This window comes from Thalia democratica, chromosome 5 (assembly GCF_965202585.1).
Source record: "Thalia democratica chromosome 5, ktThaDemo2.hap1.1, whole genome shotgun sequence".
NCBI lineage: Eukaryota > Metazoa > Chordata > Thaliacea > Salpida > Salpidae > Thalia > Thalia democratica.
Genome location: NC_139169.1, coordinates 32,891,976 through 32,911,126, shown reverse-complemented (window position 1 = coordinate 32,911,126; position 19,151 = coordinate 32,891,976). Strand labels below are relative to the sequence as shown.

The following is a 19,151-nucleotide window of genomic DNA, read 5'->3' as shown; positions in this document are numbered from 1 at the left end:
TTATTACCTAAATGATATTTTATCAAATCAAAGAAATCAAGTTCTAATGTACGCCCTGATTTAATGCATTAAATAAATTGATATGTATGCATCTAATATAACTATTACTTATTCGGATATTTTCATATAAAGCAATGTCTTTTATTTTCTATTGTTTAGCAGCTTTTCTCATATATTTTTGTTAAAAATTAGCTAAAATCTAGTTTTTTTTGATGTTTATAATGTAAAACTTTAAAAAATAAAAATGTCTGTCGTTAAGAAACTTTTTTTAAGTTTTTGATTTATGTGTATCAATTAAATTATAGATTAAGGACCGTGATTTAAGTATCCATAGTTACAAAATCTTAGATGACAAATATTGTGAACATATATAGTTTGTAAATTTTTGTCAAGAGAAAATAATTTTAACCTACTTATTGTAATACATCATTCTGTTTGTAAATAGTCCTTATAAACTTTTACAAACATTTTTTTATAGATACAATTAAAACAGCTGTAGCATATTTTTGTTATTTAAACAATGACGTTAATAAAAAAAGTTTATTAGTATAAAAAAGCTTACAAAAAAAAAAATCAAGTAAATAGGTATAAGTAATTTTTGTACAAGAAAAACTGTTTTCAAGTTGTATTACTACAAATTTACATTTATATGATAAAAAGTAGTTTATACATGGTTGTATATTTTAAATTGCTAATAGAATTAACGTTATACAAAAATATTATTAACTAGATAAGTAAGTAATTTCTTGCTTTAAAAAACTTAACTATATAACTACAGCTAAGAATTAAGAAAAATAGTTAATTCAATAAATAGGTACTCACAGTGAATTTTATTGTAACCTACTTTAACAAAACTGACACTTTTATCATTGGTATTGTTAAAAGAAAATTAAAAAATATTTTTTAGTTTGTATTGAAGAAAAGGGCTACAGACACAGAAAATGGAATAAGAAATTTTCTATAAGATAAACTAAAAAAAAAAACATTGGTTCGCTTCAGCTGACATCATTAACTCTTGAAAACCAGCCATACACTCAGTAAACCTCCCACAAAAAAAAAAGCTGTCTTGAATTACAAAACTTCTCGCTATGTTCTCAACCATCTTGACTGTTTACCCGCCGAAACTCTTTCACCTGTCACTTAATTCCCGCCAAAAATCCCGATCAGTTGCAGCCGCACGACCTGACGATCATGTCCTTGTACTTCTTGTACAGCACCGTCCTCGAGTCGTCGAAGTAGAGGACGGTGATGGGGTCGAGGTCGATGGGCGAGCAGCACGGGTTCGACAGCGGCTCCTGGTGGTGGCGGTTGCCATGGTGAGGGGAGTTTTGCTGGATGAGGCTGACCAGGGACTGCATGATGGCGTGGTTGGTGGCGTTCATGTGGTTTTGGAGGGGAAAGGCGCACAAGCCCTCGCACCGGAAAGCCGTGTAGTGGGTCGGTGCCACTATCCAGTCCTGAAAGTTGTTGCTCGTTTTAATACTTTCACTCAAACAAATTAATTTAAGCTTTTAAAGTGGTTTAGGTAAAACTAATGTAACTAATTAATAAAAAATTAATTATCAGAACCTAGGAAAACTGTTGAAAGTGGATTAAAAATTATCAGAACACAAAATTTGCTAAAAAAACTATATAGTTTTTTATATAAGTTAATAAATTTAAATCCTAAATTTTTATTAAAAAAAAACAAAAACCGATAAAAGGACAGTTTTAAAACCTTGTGTTTTGAAAAAGACTAAGTTAAAAGTTCCTTATATAGTTTCTAATTTTATTTAATTATAGGACTTAGGACATAGGTAAGGTGTTATTAACCTCCCAATTAAGTTTTCTGAAGTCGACTTTCAGCGACATCCTTCTACAAAATTCATTTTCGGAGGGTGGGGCTGTCGTCTGTGGAGAATATTTCTGACCGCGATCTACAAAAACAAATAAAAATAATCATTTCGAACAAACTACAAATTTTACATACTAAACTTGTTATAACAATACTTTCCAAGAAATTTCAATAAACCGTAATAACAAAAAAATATATCTCGGAGTATATAAAGAAAATTTATTAAAAAATGGTCCAACTGACTCTTCTTTCGCTTGCGGTTCTTCCTCGCCTTGTTGGTTCTGCTGTGCCTTCTCTGCGGTTGCTCTTTTGCGCCACCATACGGAAGGTGTTTGCTGTCAACGTTCTGACCACCGATATTCTGCGGCAGTATTGAGTTGGCCAGCGAGTTTCCCGAGTACTTTTGCGATGAAGAGTCTGTATGTGAATGAAAATAGTATTTATAGCAAATTTTGTGTGTTTTAAATAAAGTTTACATAAACATTTTATTCATATCTCTTGTAAAAAGCAAACAATCTTATTTTTATTCATACATTAAAAAGCTAACGTTAAAAAATAACAATAAGAACTGCACCTTTAATGTATGTTTTCATTGTAGGACATTATAAAGAAAGACAAACATAAGTTGTCTCGTGTAAATATTTTTTTTTTCACTTCTTAGTTCCTCTCATCGTTATAACATATTAGTTTTTATCGTTGTTTAAATACAACAATGTTTACAATTTCTAACTTAATTTAATCGCTTCAATTTCCTTAAGTTTTTGTATATAGCTTCTGTTTAAGTATTAGGTTTACTTTTTACAACCAATGTTATAAACATGCTTTCTTTAAAAGTATTTATAGAAACGGTCATTTGTTTGTTATTAACTCTAAAAAAAAGCTGTTTAAACGACTATAAGATTTATAAACCGTAAATTTCTGCAATCTTAGACAACAAAAAACAAACAAAAACCGTTCAAGCGCAACGAATGTTTTAAAATGCAACCAGTTGTTTGAGGATTAGCGAAACCACATGATTAAACTGTCCATACCGCAATGCCATTTTAATGTGTCTAAACAGCAGGTGCTTATTTAAAAAGTCTGGAATAATGAGGTTTCAGTTTCAACATAACGTAATCATGTATTAATGTTGCGTTTTGTGCCCGACTAAAGCCTTAATTGCGATTATTGGACCAATTATGCTGGGTTGAGTTTGACAGAAGTCTAGAATAATTTTAGAATTTTAAAATATAATTTAAATGCAGGTGGGTAGACGTCATCTAAAAAATAACTTTATTGAGACAGTATATAGAAATTGATTATTACATAAATCTTAATGTTGCAACAAACTTTATAGAGCATGTTTTTAAGAAGTACTTCTTAGGTGTTGTAAAATTTATAATTTTTCGTTTATTTTTTCTTCACAAACAAGTTTAATCAACTTATTTCTAAGTACTTCCTACTTTCGGATACACTTTTGTAAGCTTAAAAAAGCTTGTATTAAAACAATTTTTATCACAAACTGACCGGCCTTCCAGCCCCTGTCCCTCAGAGTGGCCTCCCTCTTCTGCGGTGCCTCCCTCTTCTTCCTCTTCAGCTTCCTCCTGCTGTGGTACAGCGACCTGGTGGCGAGATCGTCCTCCTCCGCGAAGAAGGCGGCCAGGAAGGACTGGCGGCTGACGTGAGCCCTCCTGCCCAGCACCTTCAACTTCACCGGTCTGATCTTCCTGCCTGTGTTATACGTTGGTTGTTTTGTTTTTTTTATTATACTATAAAGGCATTCCATTTTAATTTAACACTCATTGTTTTTTGTTTAATGTGTTTGAAGTTTTGAAAAAATACTGAACAAAGTTTTTCTTTATACATTTTAAAACATTGCTGATTTGATTTTTATACAACTAAACAATATTTTTTTTGACAAATACTTCTTTAACGTATCGAAAAATGTCGTTAACTTTTTTTACATAATAATTCTAAAAAGATCTATTATTTATAAAATGTTTTTGAATCGCTTTAATTTATAAATGTCGTTAAATTTTTAAACATCTAAACGTTTGCCTAAAAAAATGTGTATAAGACAAAGGCAGTTGTAAAATTAAATGATCAGAATGAACTATAAACATGTCAAAACTTAGAAAGTACTCTGCGATCTAGACATTTACTTAATAAAAAGCTAAACTTAAAGTTTAAATTGTTAAATAATGTTAGCCTTTTAAGCATTTAATATGTATATGAACTAAATAAACCCAGCTAAAATTACAACTTTAAGTTGTGTATAAAACGCACGTTAAACTTTTAGAGAGTAAATATTTCAAAGTTTATACGTTGCAAAAGAAGTAAGACAAAATGGCGCATATTGTAAATGGAGCATGTAATAGTTTTGTAAGCCGAAATAAAGACTTAATGAAGAAAAGTGTCATCCTTTAATGTTTAAAAATAAATAAGTTAACAGTTTGAATTTTTTGCTTCTGTGTTACAAACTTGCAACAGAAAAAAAAAACATGCTTCTACTGAAGGTTTTTTATACAGATAAAATGAATAAGTGGTCAAATGTTAGTTTTATTAATAAATTTAATATTAAAACTTTAGGATTGGTTAGACGAAGTTGACCTTAAGTTTAAAAAACATACATATCAAACTTAAAATGTTTGAACTTTGTGCAACACAAGCCTTTCTCACGAAAACCTTTATGAGGAATTTCGCAACATATCAGTTCATATGAATTTGATTGGATTAAAACTTTGATTCGGCGCTGCTGATTGGATTACGTGGGTGCTGATGGGTGATAATGACGGGTGTCACCTGGACCTAATTGGCCCTTTTCAAGGACAATTTTCGTATCTGAGGCATTGTATTAAAATGGAATTAGCCAGTGAAGTGCACGGGTATTTAATAAATTTTCACACGAAAAGATGAAAGCAGTTATGCCACAAATTCGAACTTTTTTGAATGTTTTCAAAAGCAGACAGTTTTATGAAAGCTATTGTTTTTGGACTTTTTTGTTTGCTTCATATGCTACAGCGTTGAAACAAACTCATAAAGGTAACAGTGATTAAAAAAATCTTTTAAAAGTAATTTGAAAATGTGATTTGATAAATTATTTGCTTAATAAAAAGTAAGGCATCATTTACTTAGAAACAAAGGTAAAAAATTTGTTTAACTGTTTAAAAAGTTTTAGTTTACTGCTAAAAGCTGCATTTAGTTAAACTACTTAAAAAAACACAACATTTTTAGTTATGAAAAAAGAACTACAGTTTCATTAGTATTATAAGTAATAAAAGTATTACAGTTTCAATATTTATTCAACAATATATATTTATATATATATATAGAATTAAGTTATTTAACTTAATAAATTAAATTTTTCACACTGAGTCCACCTTGAGGGCTTTATTATTAAAAAGGTTTATTTAAAGATGCAAAACTCAAAGGACTCGAGTTTCGTGACTATTCACTCATCAGCTTCAAAACAAGTTTAAAATAAAGCACAAAACAAAATCACTAATGAATTTTCGATACTTTCAAAATTACGTCATAATATATTTATGCAAAAAATTTTTAACTTTCATTAGTGATTTTGTTTTGTGCTTTATTTTAAACTTGTTTTGAAGCTGATGAGTGAATAGTCACGAAACTCGAGTCCTTTGAGTTTTGCATCTTTAAATAAACCTTTATATATATATATCAAAACAAAAAATATATACCAACAATATATATCTTCGAATTTATGATATAGTTAATTTTAGTAATTAACCTGTTATTAACTCATACAGTACTTTGACTAACACACCATTGAACAAGTTCATAAAAAAAAGGAAAACTCCTTATTAAAACCTTCTCACCTTTATCGTCTTCAACTGAGACGAACAGGGTGAATATTCCTGCTGGACCGGCGACCTGGCTCCTGGCCAGCCTCCCCCTCCTCTTTTCCATCCACTGGTTGAGTGATCTTGATACGTCGAACATTGTCCACCCTTTCTTGTGGTTGGTCAGCTTCTTCGCGTCCAGTGGTTGCGCCCTCGACCTATCTTCCCTGTGTGAAAATTAAGTTATAAACATAAAATAGTAATTTAGCTTAAATGCCCAAGTTACAGTTGTTTTACAGCTGCTAAATATTTTTATTTGGTTGTTTTTTAGAAAATATTTTAATTAATTTTGTTACAGTAACCTTTTTTTTGTTAAAGAATAATAGATTAGTGCCTATAGTAGCAACAGTTAAATAGTTATATTAAACTGTTAAAGTTCAAAGAAACTGTTAATATATTATTTTTCCTACTTTTTAAAATAAAATAAAAAGCTATAATAGACAATTAAAGTTTCAATTTGTTTAACTTAAGAACTGAAACAGTTCTATAATTTAACTTTTTTATGATAACAATATTTACATAGAGTTTTATTTAAAAATGTACGACTACTAATATTAAAAAAATATTCAGACCGACGTTACTAATTAATTTTTATTGTTTATTTTGTTCTTGAGTAAAACGCTTAGTTTCAACGAGATAGGAAATTTTATGTAATTTTTTATTAATCCAGATCAGCTTAACACAGATGAGGCTAACATTTAATTTCAAATTCAGCATGACAGTTTTGACGAGGAAAATCGCAAGTAGAGTCGGCTGAGCTCGCGGCTTACAAACACACATCGGCTCACCTGATTGGATTAAAACCGGCAGCCAATGAGAGCCGCGCGTCTTATTGGATTAAAATGCGATTCTGTTTATATTTGCCTCATTAATCCGCCGCAATTTACTTTCGCTTGTTTACATTGGCGATTACTCGCTGCAGTAAATTTCAAGAAAAGACCGGACCTGCCCGCTGCTTTGTGCCGGTGCCAAAAATGGCTTTTTATTGGTGTGGGAACCGAAATGAAGATGTGTCCCTCTATCATCCGAAAAACTGAGCCACTGTTTCGATATCAAAATACTTATTTCTGCTTGCTAATTAGCGTTTCCCCCCGTATGTATGGTAGCAGACATGCGACTACGTGAAAGCATGTTAACCCTCCTTAATCGATTAATCCCCTTCTTTTAAACACTGCTACTGTTTCAAGTTCAAACTGTTCAGATCAGATCATAAACGAGCGCTTGTTGTTTTTGTTTCAATTGCCTTAATTGTTTTAAATCAGACTTTGGGCGATCATTGATGTTTTACAAGTTTTTGTTTTTTTTTTCATTCGTGCACTGGTTTCAAGATATTTACAAGTTGTTTTAGTAGCAAATGACTTTCTTTTAAATATTTTGTAATCTGATTTGTAATTTATATTGTAGTAAAAGCAAAAAATTAATTTATCTTGGTTTTCAAGTGTATAGACAAAAATTAAAAGTGATTAATTATACGCTTGAGATCTCAAAGTTAATCAAAATACTTTTAATTAAAACTAAATTAAAGCATTAAAAAAACTTATAATGAGAATAAGAGTTTGTTTCCTATGAACTTACGTTAAATTAATTTATGAATATGCTTTACTTTAAATTTTCATACTATAATAAAAAATTCTTCTTTCAAAAAGTACATAAAATATTTAATATTATAACATTTTAACTTTTTAAAAATAGTGTTTTTTTTCAGCTGCTGAGGCGCCTTACAATAAAAATAAGAAAATAAAAAGTAGCAGTTCAACACGTTTTAATATTTTGTAATTACGGTATCCTACATAAATAAAAATATAGAAAAGTATGATACTCCAACTAAACATACTTGCTCATTCTTGCGATGGATGCGTCGTACACCTTTATAGTCAAGCTCCCGTTCAACCTGTGGATGAACTCGTTGTTCAACCTGCAGTATATCCTGAACCTTGCTGCTGCCAGCTCCTTAGTAGGTTGAACCCTCTGCAGGATGAAGTGGTGAACCTGGAAGTACGAGTAGTCGATGCGGAAGTTTCCTGTTGAAATATAAGTGTCAAGTTAGTGTTATGGTAGTAAGTTTTGAGGGCTCAGGAGTAAGAGTATTGGTACAGGAGTTTTTGTTTATAGTAATAAGATAGTGTTGATTTTATTTCCGAGTCAAAAAATAGTTTTTTAACAAAAAGTCAAACACCTATTATGAAATATTTAGTTTGAGCTTATAAGACTTTTGATGTAAATTGTTGAAGTGAGCTAAGAAAAAACGCAGTTATCATTTAATTATTTTTGTATAAAAGTAAGCAATAGTTGTCTAATGTCATAAATAGATATTTTTATAATCTATATAGGAAATAACTTATTTAACCGTTATTAATATGTATATTAACTATATGTATTTACAACTATTTTGTTATTAAATGTATTTTAATAATTGTATTTTAATACTTTATGTTAAATTTAAACTGGTAAATAAGACAAAGTACAAAGTTCAAAATGTAAACTTTATAGTTTTTGTGTAAAAATGCATTAGCCGACCTTATTTTTGTTTAATCGAATACCAATACTACTTTTCAGTAATTTTAAAATGTTAAAATATCTTTTAGTTTTTAAAGTCATTATTTTAAATTTACTTTTTGTATGATATTTAAAAATAAACTTAATAAAATTTTTGGCATAGTTACAAAAGTACAAAGCTGTATATTGAATCATTGTAAATCAAACTAAGTTGCAATTACTTATTTAAACATAAAGTATTAATAATTTACAACTTGTTTAATTGCAAGTAATAATTGAATTTGTTTTTTTTTTAAATCAAAAACTTTTTGGATTAAAGCTCATTAAACACGTACTATTTTTTTTTTGGTAAATATTAAAAAAATTATAACTTATACTTAAAATACATTACATAACAACGCAAAAAACAGACGTCCATAAAACAGTATGTTTACTCTACAGTGACTTAAAACAAGTTTCAAAACCCGTTATTAATTCAAGTCAAACTTAAAAACTAAAATTAGCTTTAAAGTAATTGTGTAAACAAAAGTTTGCAAGACGAAATACACTCGTTACAAGAAAAACCTGTTCAAAGCCACAACAACTATGTTTATAAATCGTATTTAGTCGTGTATTTTTATTGCTACACAACAAACAGTATTTTGTTATGGATATGATATTATAATGTTTTGGTGAAAATAAAACATAATCAGAGTTAACATGTCGTTATTTATTCAAAGATGTAGTTACGACAACATTTAAAAAACTTAAACATGAAAATAGTTTCAAAATTAATAATTTGCATATATCGGTTTAAAGTTTTATATAATTGAATTAATTTATTAATTTTTTAAATAGCAACATGAAAACAAACACCTTAATTGTTAAATGTAATGCAAATAAGCATTTTTTCTTAAACTAATGTGATTAGTAAATCAGATCTAAAAGTTTAACCTTGACTTATAGTACATATTGAACCAAAAAGTTTATAAACGATCATTTTTTTCAAATGTATAATCGAAAAAATAATTATACTAGAAGTTGGAAAAGTTCAAAAAAAGTTAAAAAACAAAAAGTAATTTTACTTAGCTAATCTGTTTCTGTGCTGGAATAGTTTAAGGAATATTACTACTAATAAGATTAAAAACGTTTACAAAAATAAACATTTTCCAATTTTAAAATCACACTTAAATGTTTCAAATTACGCTTTTTTTAGTGTAACATTTTGCAAAATTGTATAAAATGTTATATTTGTAGCGATGTTGTAAAGTCTTTAAAACTTTATGTTTAAAGTTTAAAAAAGTTGTTACATTAGTACGTAATATTCTTGAAAAAAAACTTATGCTAGTAACTAACGTGTTTACAACAGTTAAAACAACCTAATCTTATGTTAAAAATGTCGTATCAGTTGTTTTAACAAGAAAAATAAAATATAATTTTTCATCAATCAATCTTTCAAAGATTTTATAAAACCGTATGGTTAAACCTTTTTTGTAAACATGCAAATATGACGAGATACACTTTCGATAAATGAAGCCTTGCATGATTTCTACTTAGTATATAAATTTTGTTTGTTTAAATGTATAACGAAATATAAGTTGTTTTGTATTAAAAATTAAATTTCTTTGAAGTTTTGCAAAAAATAAGAATTTCGAACTCTCAAACTTATGAATGTCAAAATATAAAATCATTCTTATACTAAAAGGCTGTTTAACTGTTTTTTAATAAATTGTAATTTTGAATAAGTTTTAAATTCATCTATAGATTATAAGTTTCTACACTTTTAGTAAGTTTTGCCAATTTTTAATCCAAAACTTAGTTTACACCAAGCCTAAACGTTTAAACCGTTAGTAATCCGTATAAATATGTAAAAGTACAAATTAGCTACATGAAAGCAAACTGACTCTGATGGATCTTCTTCTTTAGTGATTGGAAGCTGATGATCTCGTTGCTGCTCTCCACCAACCGCAGCTCGTCCTCGCCCACGTCGAACACCTTGCCGAACCTGCCTCGGTACGGGGGAATTCCCGTGGTCGGGGGTTGCGTGGAGGGCTGGGTGGTGGGTTGGAGGGGGGAGGGTTGCTGGTTGGGGGAATTTGTTTGGTCGTGACGCTTCAGAGTGTCTTTGAGCTCGTACACCCCCTTCATGTACTGGAAACTTGAAGCCTTAAAACATGTACCTTTTATTTTAAAAGAACTGAATACTTTTTATTAAAATATGAGTCTATTTATATATAAAAAAAAGATTTAAACTTTTCACAAAAGCATTTATATACCAAAAAAGTTACAATCAACAATAATTTTTAACCCCTCTACCTAATGCAACTATAAAAAAAGTTATTCTAGAGTAATTAACAAAAAATAAAAAAGAGATAAAAAAACAAATGCAAAGAATTAGTTCCTAAAAGTAAATTAAAGTACTTACAATAAAATTAAAAATAAAATAAATGCTATACAAAAATCTCATCCCACCTTCCTGCTGAAACCTGATTCCATCCTGCTGCTGTTCGTCCTCCCGTGGTGCCATATGGGTCGCGGTCGGTCCTCCCTCCCGAGCATGGCCAGTATCTCGTGCTTCACCCCCGTCACCGTGCACTCCCTGGGACGCGCGCTGTCGCAACCCTCGTGCGATGATGAGACCCTCCGCGAGCTGAGTGAGGAGGTGAGTTGGAGGGTTGTCAGAAGGAGGAGTGCGCTTATTAACATTTTTATAAAAAGTTCTGTTGTATAAATGTTTTAAGTTTAAATGAAAGTTGGTAAAAAGTACTTTGTTAAAATTAAACAGTATTTATTACACTTTTAATTAACAGTTTGGTTAAAAATTAATAATAAAAAGAAACATTTTTGTTCTTGAAATTTACATAACAATAATATTTTTCAAAAACAAGTTTTGTCGCATTAAAGTTTAAAATACTTTAATTGTGCAATTAAATAAAACATTAAATTTAAAATGCTTTTGATAATAAATTTTCTATGTATTTTAAATTGTTTTTATACAGGAGTATTTAATTTTTTGCTTTGAATTTTCGAAAAAAAAAGTGTTAAACATAGGTTTTACACACTTAAAAATCTAATTCTTTATGTTTTTGAAGTAATTTTATTTGACAGATAAATATAATATAAAATAAATTATTTAAAAGTTGTGATACTTTATATTTTTTTAAAAACATCATTTTTTTATTGTGCTTGACGTATTTTACTTACAACAATTGTTACAACTATATTTTTGATTAATGATTTACAAGACTATAAAGTTGTAGAAGTCTGTTTGACATTTTTTCTTGTACTGAAGTTTACGATTAAAAGTTTAATTCATTAAATAAGCAAACATCGTATTCTTCATAAATATATTACTATTCTATGTAAGTAGTCTTTTTAGTGAAATTTTAATACAAAAAGAACCTATTATAGTCTTAAGAAAAGCAACAATACATAAACAGCTTTTTTGTCATAAACAAACTTAACCAAGTTTTGCAAATTTTCTCAAAACTAACAACACAAATAGTCAAATGTAAAGCAAGCGTATTAATAATCTAGTTACAAAGTATGAATTTAAGTAAAAAAAAATTATAATTTTATACTCGACTAAACGCAACCTTACAAAAAACAAACCAACTTAAAACAGTTTCAAAACCAAAATAAAATGAAGCTGCGACGAGCGAGGCACATTGTGTTCAAAGACAAGCAAAACAAATAAGAAAATCCGAGAACAAACATGTTGGGCTACTACTATCATAACACTGCGCTCGTCCATCGCACGTTGAGTTAAACAAAGTTCGAGCATCGCCACACAAGTTTTTACGAGCTAATTTGAAATTGATCATTAACTTTAGCAGCCTCTTCAACATACAAGATAAGACTGCTTTATTTTTGGGGTGCCGCTTTTGGTTTATTTGCTCGCAGCAAACACGAGCGACTGACCGAAAACGTATGGAAAAGCTTCCTGCTCGTGTGTGAGTGTTTGGTCTTGATGCGATACGTGCTAATCACTCAATCACGTGCTGACGAGCGTTGAAACGTACGCCGACTTTTGAACGCAACACGTTTAATTGCCTTCTTGATGTTTTCTTTTTGTGATGTTTTCTTTGTAGGTGCGTGCCTTCTCTTGTGTCTGCGCTTTTGTTTACACTTTCGACTTGAAAAAGACGAGCATTCGGTAGACAAACCGGGGCTCGTTTGAAATAATAAAAAAGAGCTTCGATAGCTCTACCTGCTAAATATTTATTAAACACTTAGTATGCTATTTTGTTTTAAGAGTTTTTAAGAACAAAAATTGTCTATATTTAGAACAAGTATAGATTTATTCCTAAAATTTAGAACATGAATATATTTTTTCACAATGTAAAAATGGATCAAATATGTTTGATCATAACTTATTTTCAGGATAGATTAAAAACTGGCAAAAACTCAACGGTATATGCTTTAATAAGTTTATCTAAAACTTAGCTTGTATAATTTGAAACATTTAAATTTGTTTTAGTAAACTAATAAGGTCGGCTAAACAAAATGTTTTCGCAATTAGTTGCGTGTTTGACTGTACAAATGTTTAAATTTAGCTAATTAAAATTCATATCTTTTTATATTTTTTAACCATTCCAATTTATTTACAAGTAACTGATGTATTAAGAAATATAACTTATGAGAAAATAATTGTATAACTTTTGAAAATAACTAATGTTAAGCCAACCAAATCTAGTTAAAATCTAATTGATTTAAAACCATTAATAAACTTTCTGCATTGCTAATTTAAATACTATGTATAACCTCTATTGTTGTTATCAAACGTATAAAAACATTAAAGCAACCTTTTTGTACTTACTGCATTGTGCCGTAAAATATATTTATAAACTTGAAACACACTATTAACGAAAACTGAGCTAAACACATAAAACGCTTTTATGAACTTTGCTGAACCCAAATACATGGTTTAATAAAACAGTTTTATTTAAACCTTTTTTTAGTTTAATCTTTATACTTTGTTTTTTAATAATAAATATTTAATTATAAAATAATAAAAAAACTAAAAACTATTGTCGTGTTTTTACAAAAAACAGTTTAATACCTACCATTTTAAACTGTTCTTAATAAATCGAAACCTCACACGTCGAATCCAAATGAAAAAAAAACTGTAAAAATATTCACCCTGGTACAAAGAAAAAAACAGCGAAAACAAACAATGACGTAACAGAAACTAGTTTTTATCTACGGTAGCATAAAGTCCATTAGTGCTGACACCGGCGGACATAAATCATCGCAAATGCAGACTGATCGACCAACTAACCCGTCGCATGCCCCATAACTTCTATCCGTCTTTCTGCTGTGATGTTGTGGGGGGGGATTGTGTTATGCTGCCCGCTTTGTTTTGATTGCAAATCTCGAGCGAGTTTTTCGTGTGAGCTTTGTGCGACTTTTATGTTTACCGACAAAGCGTCGAAGCTTTATTCAAACAAATTCGAGTCTTTTTCGTTTAAGACACTGAATACTTGGAGAAAGTTAATAAAACGTTGTTTAATTTTTTGAATGTAGTTACGACCTAGACTTTCGGTTTTTGAAAATTGTGTTATTTTAATGCTGTGCCTTCAAGTAAATTTTGGTATATTTTAAATCAATAAACGAAGGACTTCATGAATATATTTTATATTTTGTTATCTATAGTCATGTAATATTTTCAGTTTAATATGTAGACTACTAAATTAATTAATTTTAACATGATGAATATTAAAACTATTTTTTTATTTTATTTTAAATTTTGTACAATAGTTTCGTAAAAATACTTAACTTTTTTTACTTAAAATATTATCTTTTTTAATCTAAATTATACGTAAAACACTCATTTTCTGCTTACTTTCCTATATTAAAAAAAATTTCAAAAAAGTACTACGACTAGATTTAACCTTTGCTGTAAGTAAATCTTTATCTTTATAAGCCAAGTCATGCCTAACTAAACTGCTATACTGTAATCTTTCACAAAAAATATCCGTTTTAAAAAACTTTGTCGTTGAAAGTGACTTTTATGTATTTAAACCGGACAGGGTCAAAGAAAGCTAAACATGATCGAGTGCTGAGGTTCAAAAGAAAATGTTCAACGCAATAACAACAATGCAACACTTGAAGAAAACAAATTCAACGGCAAACAAAGTTTGTGAAAACACTTGCCGATAAAAAGTGTTTTGAAATATCAACCGAGTTACTACAACGACATGATATTGTAGTTTCTGCTGGCCATTATTTTTGCGATGTATGTTGGTAATGGAAACTAGCTGATAAGAAATTTTATTTTAGGTAATGTACTGTGTACGCCTTTTTTTTCGTTTTAAAAAGGATTACGTAAAAATAAAATAATCAAGGTAATTAAAGGTAATTTGTTATGCACATTTTACTTTTCTCATAGTTTTCTTGGATTGCTTCTGAGTTTAATTTGATAGACAAACCAAAGGTTTTGAGCGAATTCAATAAGCCGGCTAAATTTTATATACAAACAAACAACAAAAAATCTTTAAAAAATTTCTTAAAATAAAACAAAAAAATCGTTTATGACGTTGTAAATGAATTAGCAGTTCATCAAACTTTCTAAAGCTAATTTCAAAGGTAAACACTTTCATCGTAATAAAGTCATTTTCTCCTAAGCAATAAAAGTTTGTTTTGCTGAAATGTAATTCTACTTAACTCACGATAGTCACTATTGAGAATTAAAACCTAAACTTATTTATAGTATTTTACTGGCTGACAAATAAATAAATCACTAAAAAAACAAACATTTACCTTTTAAAATCTGCGCACAACTTTCAATAAGATATATGTATATAGATATAATTAACAGCTGTAAAACTAAATGTATAAATCTGTAATTTTGATTCAGTACCACACACTAAGAAATATAATCAAAGTAATAAATACAATTCAATAGATTAAGTCAATAAACACCAATAACTACTAGGCGTGCATTTTTAGTCAACTAAATTGTCATGTAATTCTTAAATATGTACACTTTTTTTTAAGGTGTTTTTTATCACCTAACAACGAATTCTCTCGCCTTGGCAACTCACATGGGCGTCAGAGACTCCCGACATCCGAACTCCCTAGCAACTAGCAGCTGTCAATCACGACGCCAAAACCGCTGTCATGGCGACACAAAACTATTTTCGCTTTTTGTCTCCATTTATTTTTTGCGAAAAATTCATACCTCCTGCGTTGAACTGTTTCCCACGCTTGAAAAGCTTTTATGAATATAAAATGTTTCCTTTTTAAAGCTAAAAGTTTTGAACTCTTATTGATGCGTTGTTAGAGTCTTTGATAATTTAAAGTATCAAAACGTACCGAATGGAAGTAAGTCATTTTGCTTTAAAGTTTAAAAGTTTGACTTTTTAATGTAAAAAAGGTAAACAACTTTAAGCTTTTATAAAATAAAAAGTAATACGAGTACTGATGTTTGCTTTGAACCTAAAAAAAAATTGGCTTCGAAAATTTCCCAGAAGCTTTGAACTTTGAATAAACTTTTCTTTAGAGTCAAAACGCAACAATTGTTTCTATAAAAACCATTATTAATTTTCTCTAGAAAAAATAGAGCTTCATAAAACATTTTTTTTACATTATAAATCAAATGCTTTTGTGAAGCGACACAATATAAGCCCCATCGTTCGCTGCCACCATGGCAACAAAACAATCAAAGGGCCCACCGCTGACGTCCCGCGTCCATTAAAACGTCACCATAACAACGGGCCCAAGAACCAACGTCCCCGTATGAAAAGGTCAACAAACAACAAATCGGCCGCTAATCCAAGTTTAAAACATACAGAAACGAAAACTCTCCACACACAAAAGTAAAAAAAGTACGAAAAAGCACGTTTAATAGCCCTTTTATGCCCACGACTTTGCAAAGTTTGCACAGTGCTTACAGGGCCCAGCCCTCCATTGAAGCTTTCTCCCACAACAATTTTGTGCAAAACAGACAAAAGTGTTTGATTTTCAATTGTTGTCCATGTGTGTGAAAGGTATTTGCTCTCTCGGGTTCTTTCTATTGTACGTGACGCCTTTGAAACGGCTGCTAATGTTAAGTCTAATTTGCTTAAGAAAGTGTTAAAAGGTGTTTAAATATTTTGATTTGTCAGGCAAATGTGTGAAATTTTGAAAATTAAGTTATTTAAATTGCGTATAACATAAATTTAATTGTTTAAAAGCCTAAAGCCAACAAGGCTTAGTTAAAATTGCATAGCTAGAACAACAATTTTAATACACACTTCAGTCATTAAAAAGCAATAAAATTAAACAATATCAATAAAGTTAACATTAAAAAAGAAATGAACAATAATTTGTTTTTGCTGAAATATATTCAAATTAACCTCAGTTTTTTCCAAATTCGAACGTTTCAACCGGCAATTAATCATCATAATACATATGATGCCAGTCTGCCGTGTAATTAACATCATCAGCTTTTATTGCCCAACCTGCCGACGCCGCTGCTACCTGCAGTGGTGGTTGCCATGGCAACAGTGGCGCATCATTGTAACCATGCCAACTTGCTCGGTTGTCATGGGAAACTGGCGAGCAGCTCTTTAACGATCGTTCGTTATAATTACGAAAGCAAACACGAACGTTCACCAGAAGCAGTAGCAGCTCCCTAGCAACAAAATATTTGCTTTTTTTTCTTCGCGTTGCTATTGGCGACGCAGGGCGGGCTGATCTCGGCGATAAAAGGCCGGGTTCAAGTGTCCGGAACTAATCTGGGCGCCTTGGAGAGCGGCGGCCCCGTCTGAGAAGCGGTAATTGCTCGGTTGCTACGGCAACTCAAGTGGATGTTGAGATAAACTTTAATGCCGAAATATTTCGAATCGCCCGGACTCGCTGTTGGGTGATTGAGGCGTCAAATGGGGCGTGATGGGTGTTTACGTTCTCATGACAACTGATGCACTCGAAGTAAATTGCTTGGCAACGCGAGGCAATTGTGTATTTCATCATTGTTGCCGTGAGCTTATCTCGACTGACGATGACAAAACAGCGAGTAAAGAAAAAGTTGTAATCGAAATTAAAATCTGTAATCTGAGAATCTTTATTATTTAATTAGAATAACAACGTTTGCCGATGACTTGTTGTTTTGTTGTGATATTTATCTGGTTTGAAGAATTTTTTGTGTTGTTTTTGTGATAAGTAAAAAAAAAGATAACGCTTTCAAACAGATTTATTCTGTTTGTTAAAGCATCAGCAGGAAGTTTACTTTTACTCAATGAAAAAAAGTTTATGCTGATAAAAAATTATGTAAAAAATTGTAAAATAAAATAAAATAAAACAGTCCTTTTAGGTATAATGCAAGCGTTTATAGTAAAAAATAAACATTGCTTACTAACTAATATGCCTCATTGTTAAATATGTTACCTGAAACTTAATACGATTTTAATTGATGTAGGAAAAATAAAACTTTATAAAGTTTGCATAAATAAAAAACAGCTTTAAAAGCGGTTTTTCAATGTGTTAAATTTTTAATCTGAAACTTACTTAGCTTTTAACTAAGAGAACAGAAAAATTTTGCGTGATAAAAGGATACAAGTATAAAGCTGCTTAACTGAAAAACTTGATGTCAGTTTTCTTTGATAGTAAATATGTTTAAAACTTAATATACAAAAATACTTTACATCTGGTATAAATAAAAAGTCTTTAGGTTGTCTAAAAGTATTTGTAAAACTATTCTTTGCTAAAACAAAGCTAACTTGAATAAAGTCGTTTTAAATTTTAATGACAATTTAACCGAAAGTATGTTTAAATTGCGTGCTGAAAAATTTATAATAGTGCAAAAGTAGAAAAATTGTTTAAAAATTATTTGTGTGTCAAACTTAAAAGTTTGTTAAACATTTAACGTTTATGACGTAGACTGCTTTAATGATAAAGGCAGGCATTTAAAGTATACTTCAAACGATTACTTTAATTACTTGAAAAATTCATAAATTTTGACTTTTAATTAAATTACTTAATACAGGATATAATATTTAGATAAAAACTTTCGTAAAAAATAAACCTTTTTACGAAATATTTTATTAAATTTATTGAGTTTACATGTTATTTTAGTTATTAAAAGTTTAAATTAATAATTTTTTACACTTTGTAAAACTTACTAGTAACCTATTGAACTTTGCTAACATACCGAATTAAAGTTTTACCCAAACAAAAAAGTTAACTAAAGCCCGGAGTTTTTGTAAATTTTTACCAAACTACCTTGTAAATTTAAAACACTCAATTATTTGTTTACTGTCGGCAAAGCTGTCATTACAATAAAACACGTCATGCTATCAAAACGAAACTCGTCAAGTAAAGCTGCTTATAAATTACTTTAATTTGAATTAAATGATTTTGGCCAAGTAAAAAATAAACAGTTTCTAGGTATAAAGCTTATTATTTTAGCATTCTGATTTACGCTATTGCAACAATTTCTGTTTTAGTTTGTCGAAGCAATTTAAAATCTGAAAAGTTAAAAGTACAAACTAAAGTGTAATAAAAAACATAACAATCATTCAACTTACAACAAAATATTAAAGTGTGTACTTAATTAAAAACTTTATATATTACTTTGACCTACCTTATGATTCAGTGAAATGAATTTCTTGAAATACTTGTAAAATAATTACTTTCTAAATTACGTCTGTTGAACCAACATAGTGTGAGCTAATCACCATTGTTGCTGTCCAGACTTTTTTGTTTGCTTGTAAATGAATGATGAATAAGTATTCCGTCTCCGCTATGTAGTTTCAACTACACACTGTGCTTTGAATAGGTGACCGTGGAATTTTTAAATCTTTTAAGCATCATCAAAGCTGGTGACATTCAGCTTTTTTTTTTGTTGTGTTAAAAAATTGTATTCAAGTAAAAATTTAAGTTAAAAAAAAAAGAAAACTAAACAAGTTGATAGTTAAGTATTTTTTGTTTGTACATAAGCTATGCTGGTGTAAAATAATTTTTTATGTACTAAAAAGCATTTTTGTGTTACTTATTTGTTTATAAACAATTAAAAT

At 29.8% G+C, this 19,151-nt stretch overlaps 1 protein-coding gene across 1 annotated transcript; it reads right to left on the bottom strand.

Annotated features, from left to right (window-relative positions):
- Positions 1 to 929: 929 nt before the first annotated feature.
- Positions 930 to 10,860, bottom strand: LOC145836423 (bone morphogenetic protein 7-like). The gene is made up of 8 exons (XM_082944223.1): positions 10,627 to 10,860; positions 10,059 to 10,320; positions 7,514 to 7,700; positions 5,656 to 5,846; positions 3,341 to 3,544; positions 2,078 to 2,251; positions 1,813 to 1,916; positions 930 to 1,457 (listed from the first exon to the last, which is right to left on the bottom strand). Exons 1-8 carry the CDS (start codon positions 10,858 to 10,860, stop codon positions 1,164 to 1,166), a joined length of 1,650 nt encoding a protein of 549 aa, XP_082800349.1. The 3' UTR covers positions 930 to 1,163.
- Positions 10,861 to 19,151: the final 8,291 nt, after the last annotated feature.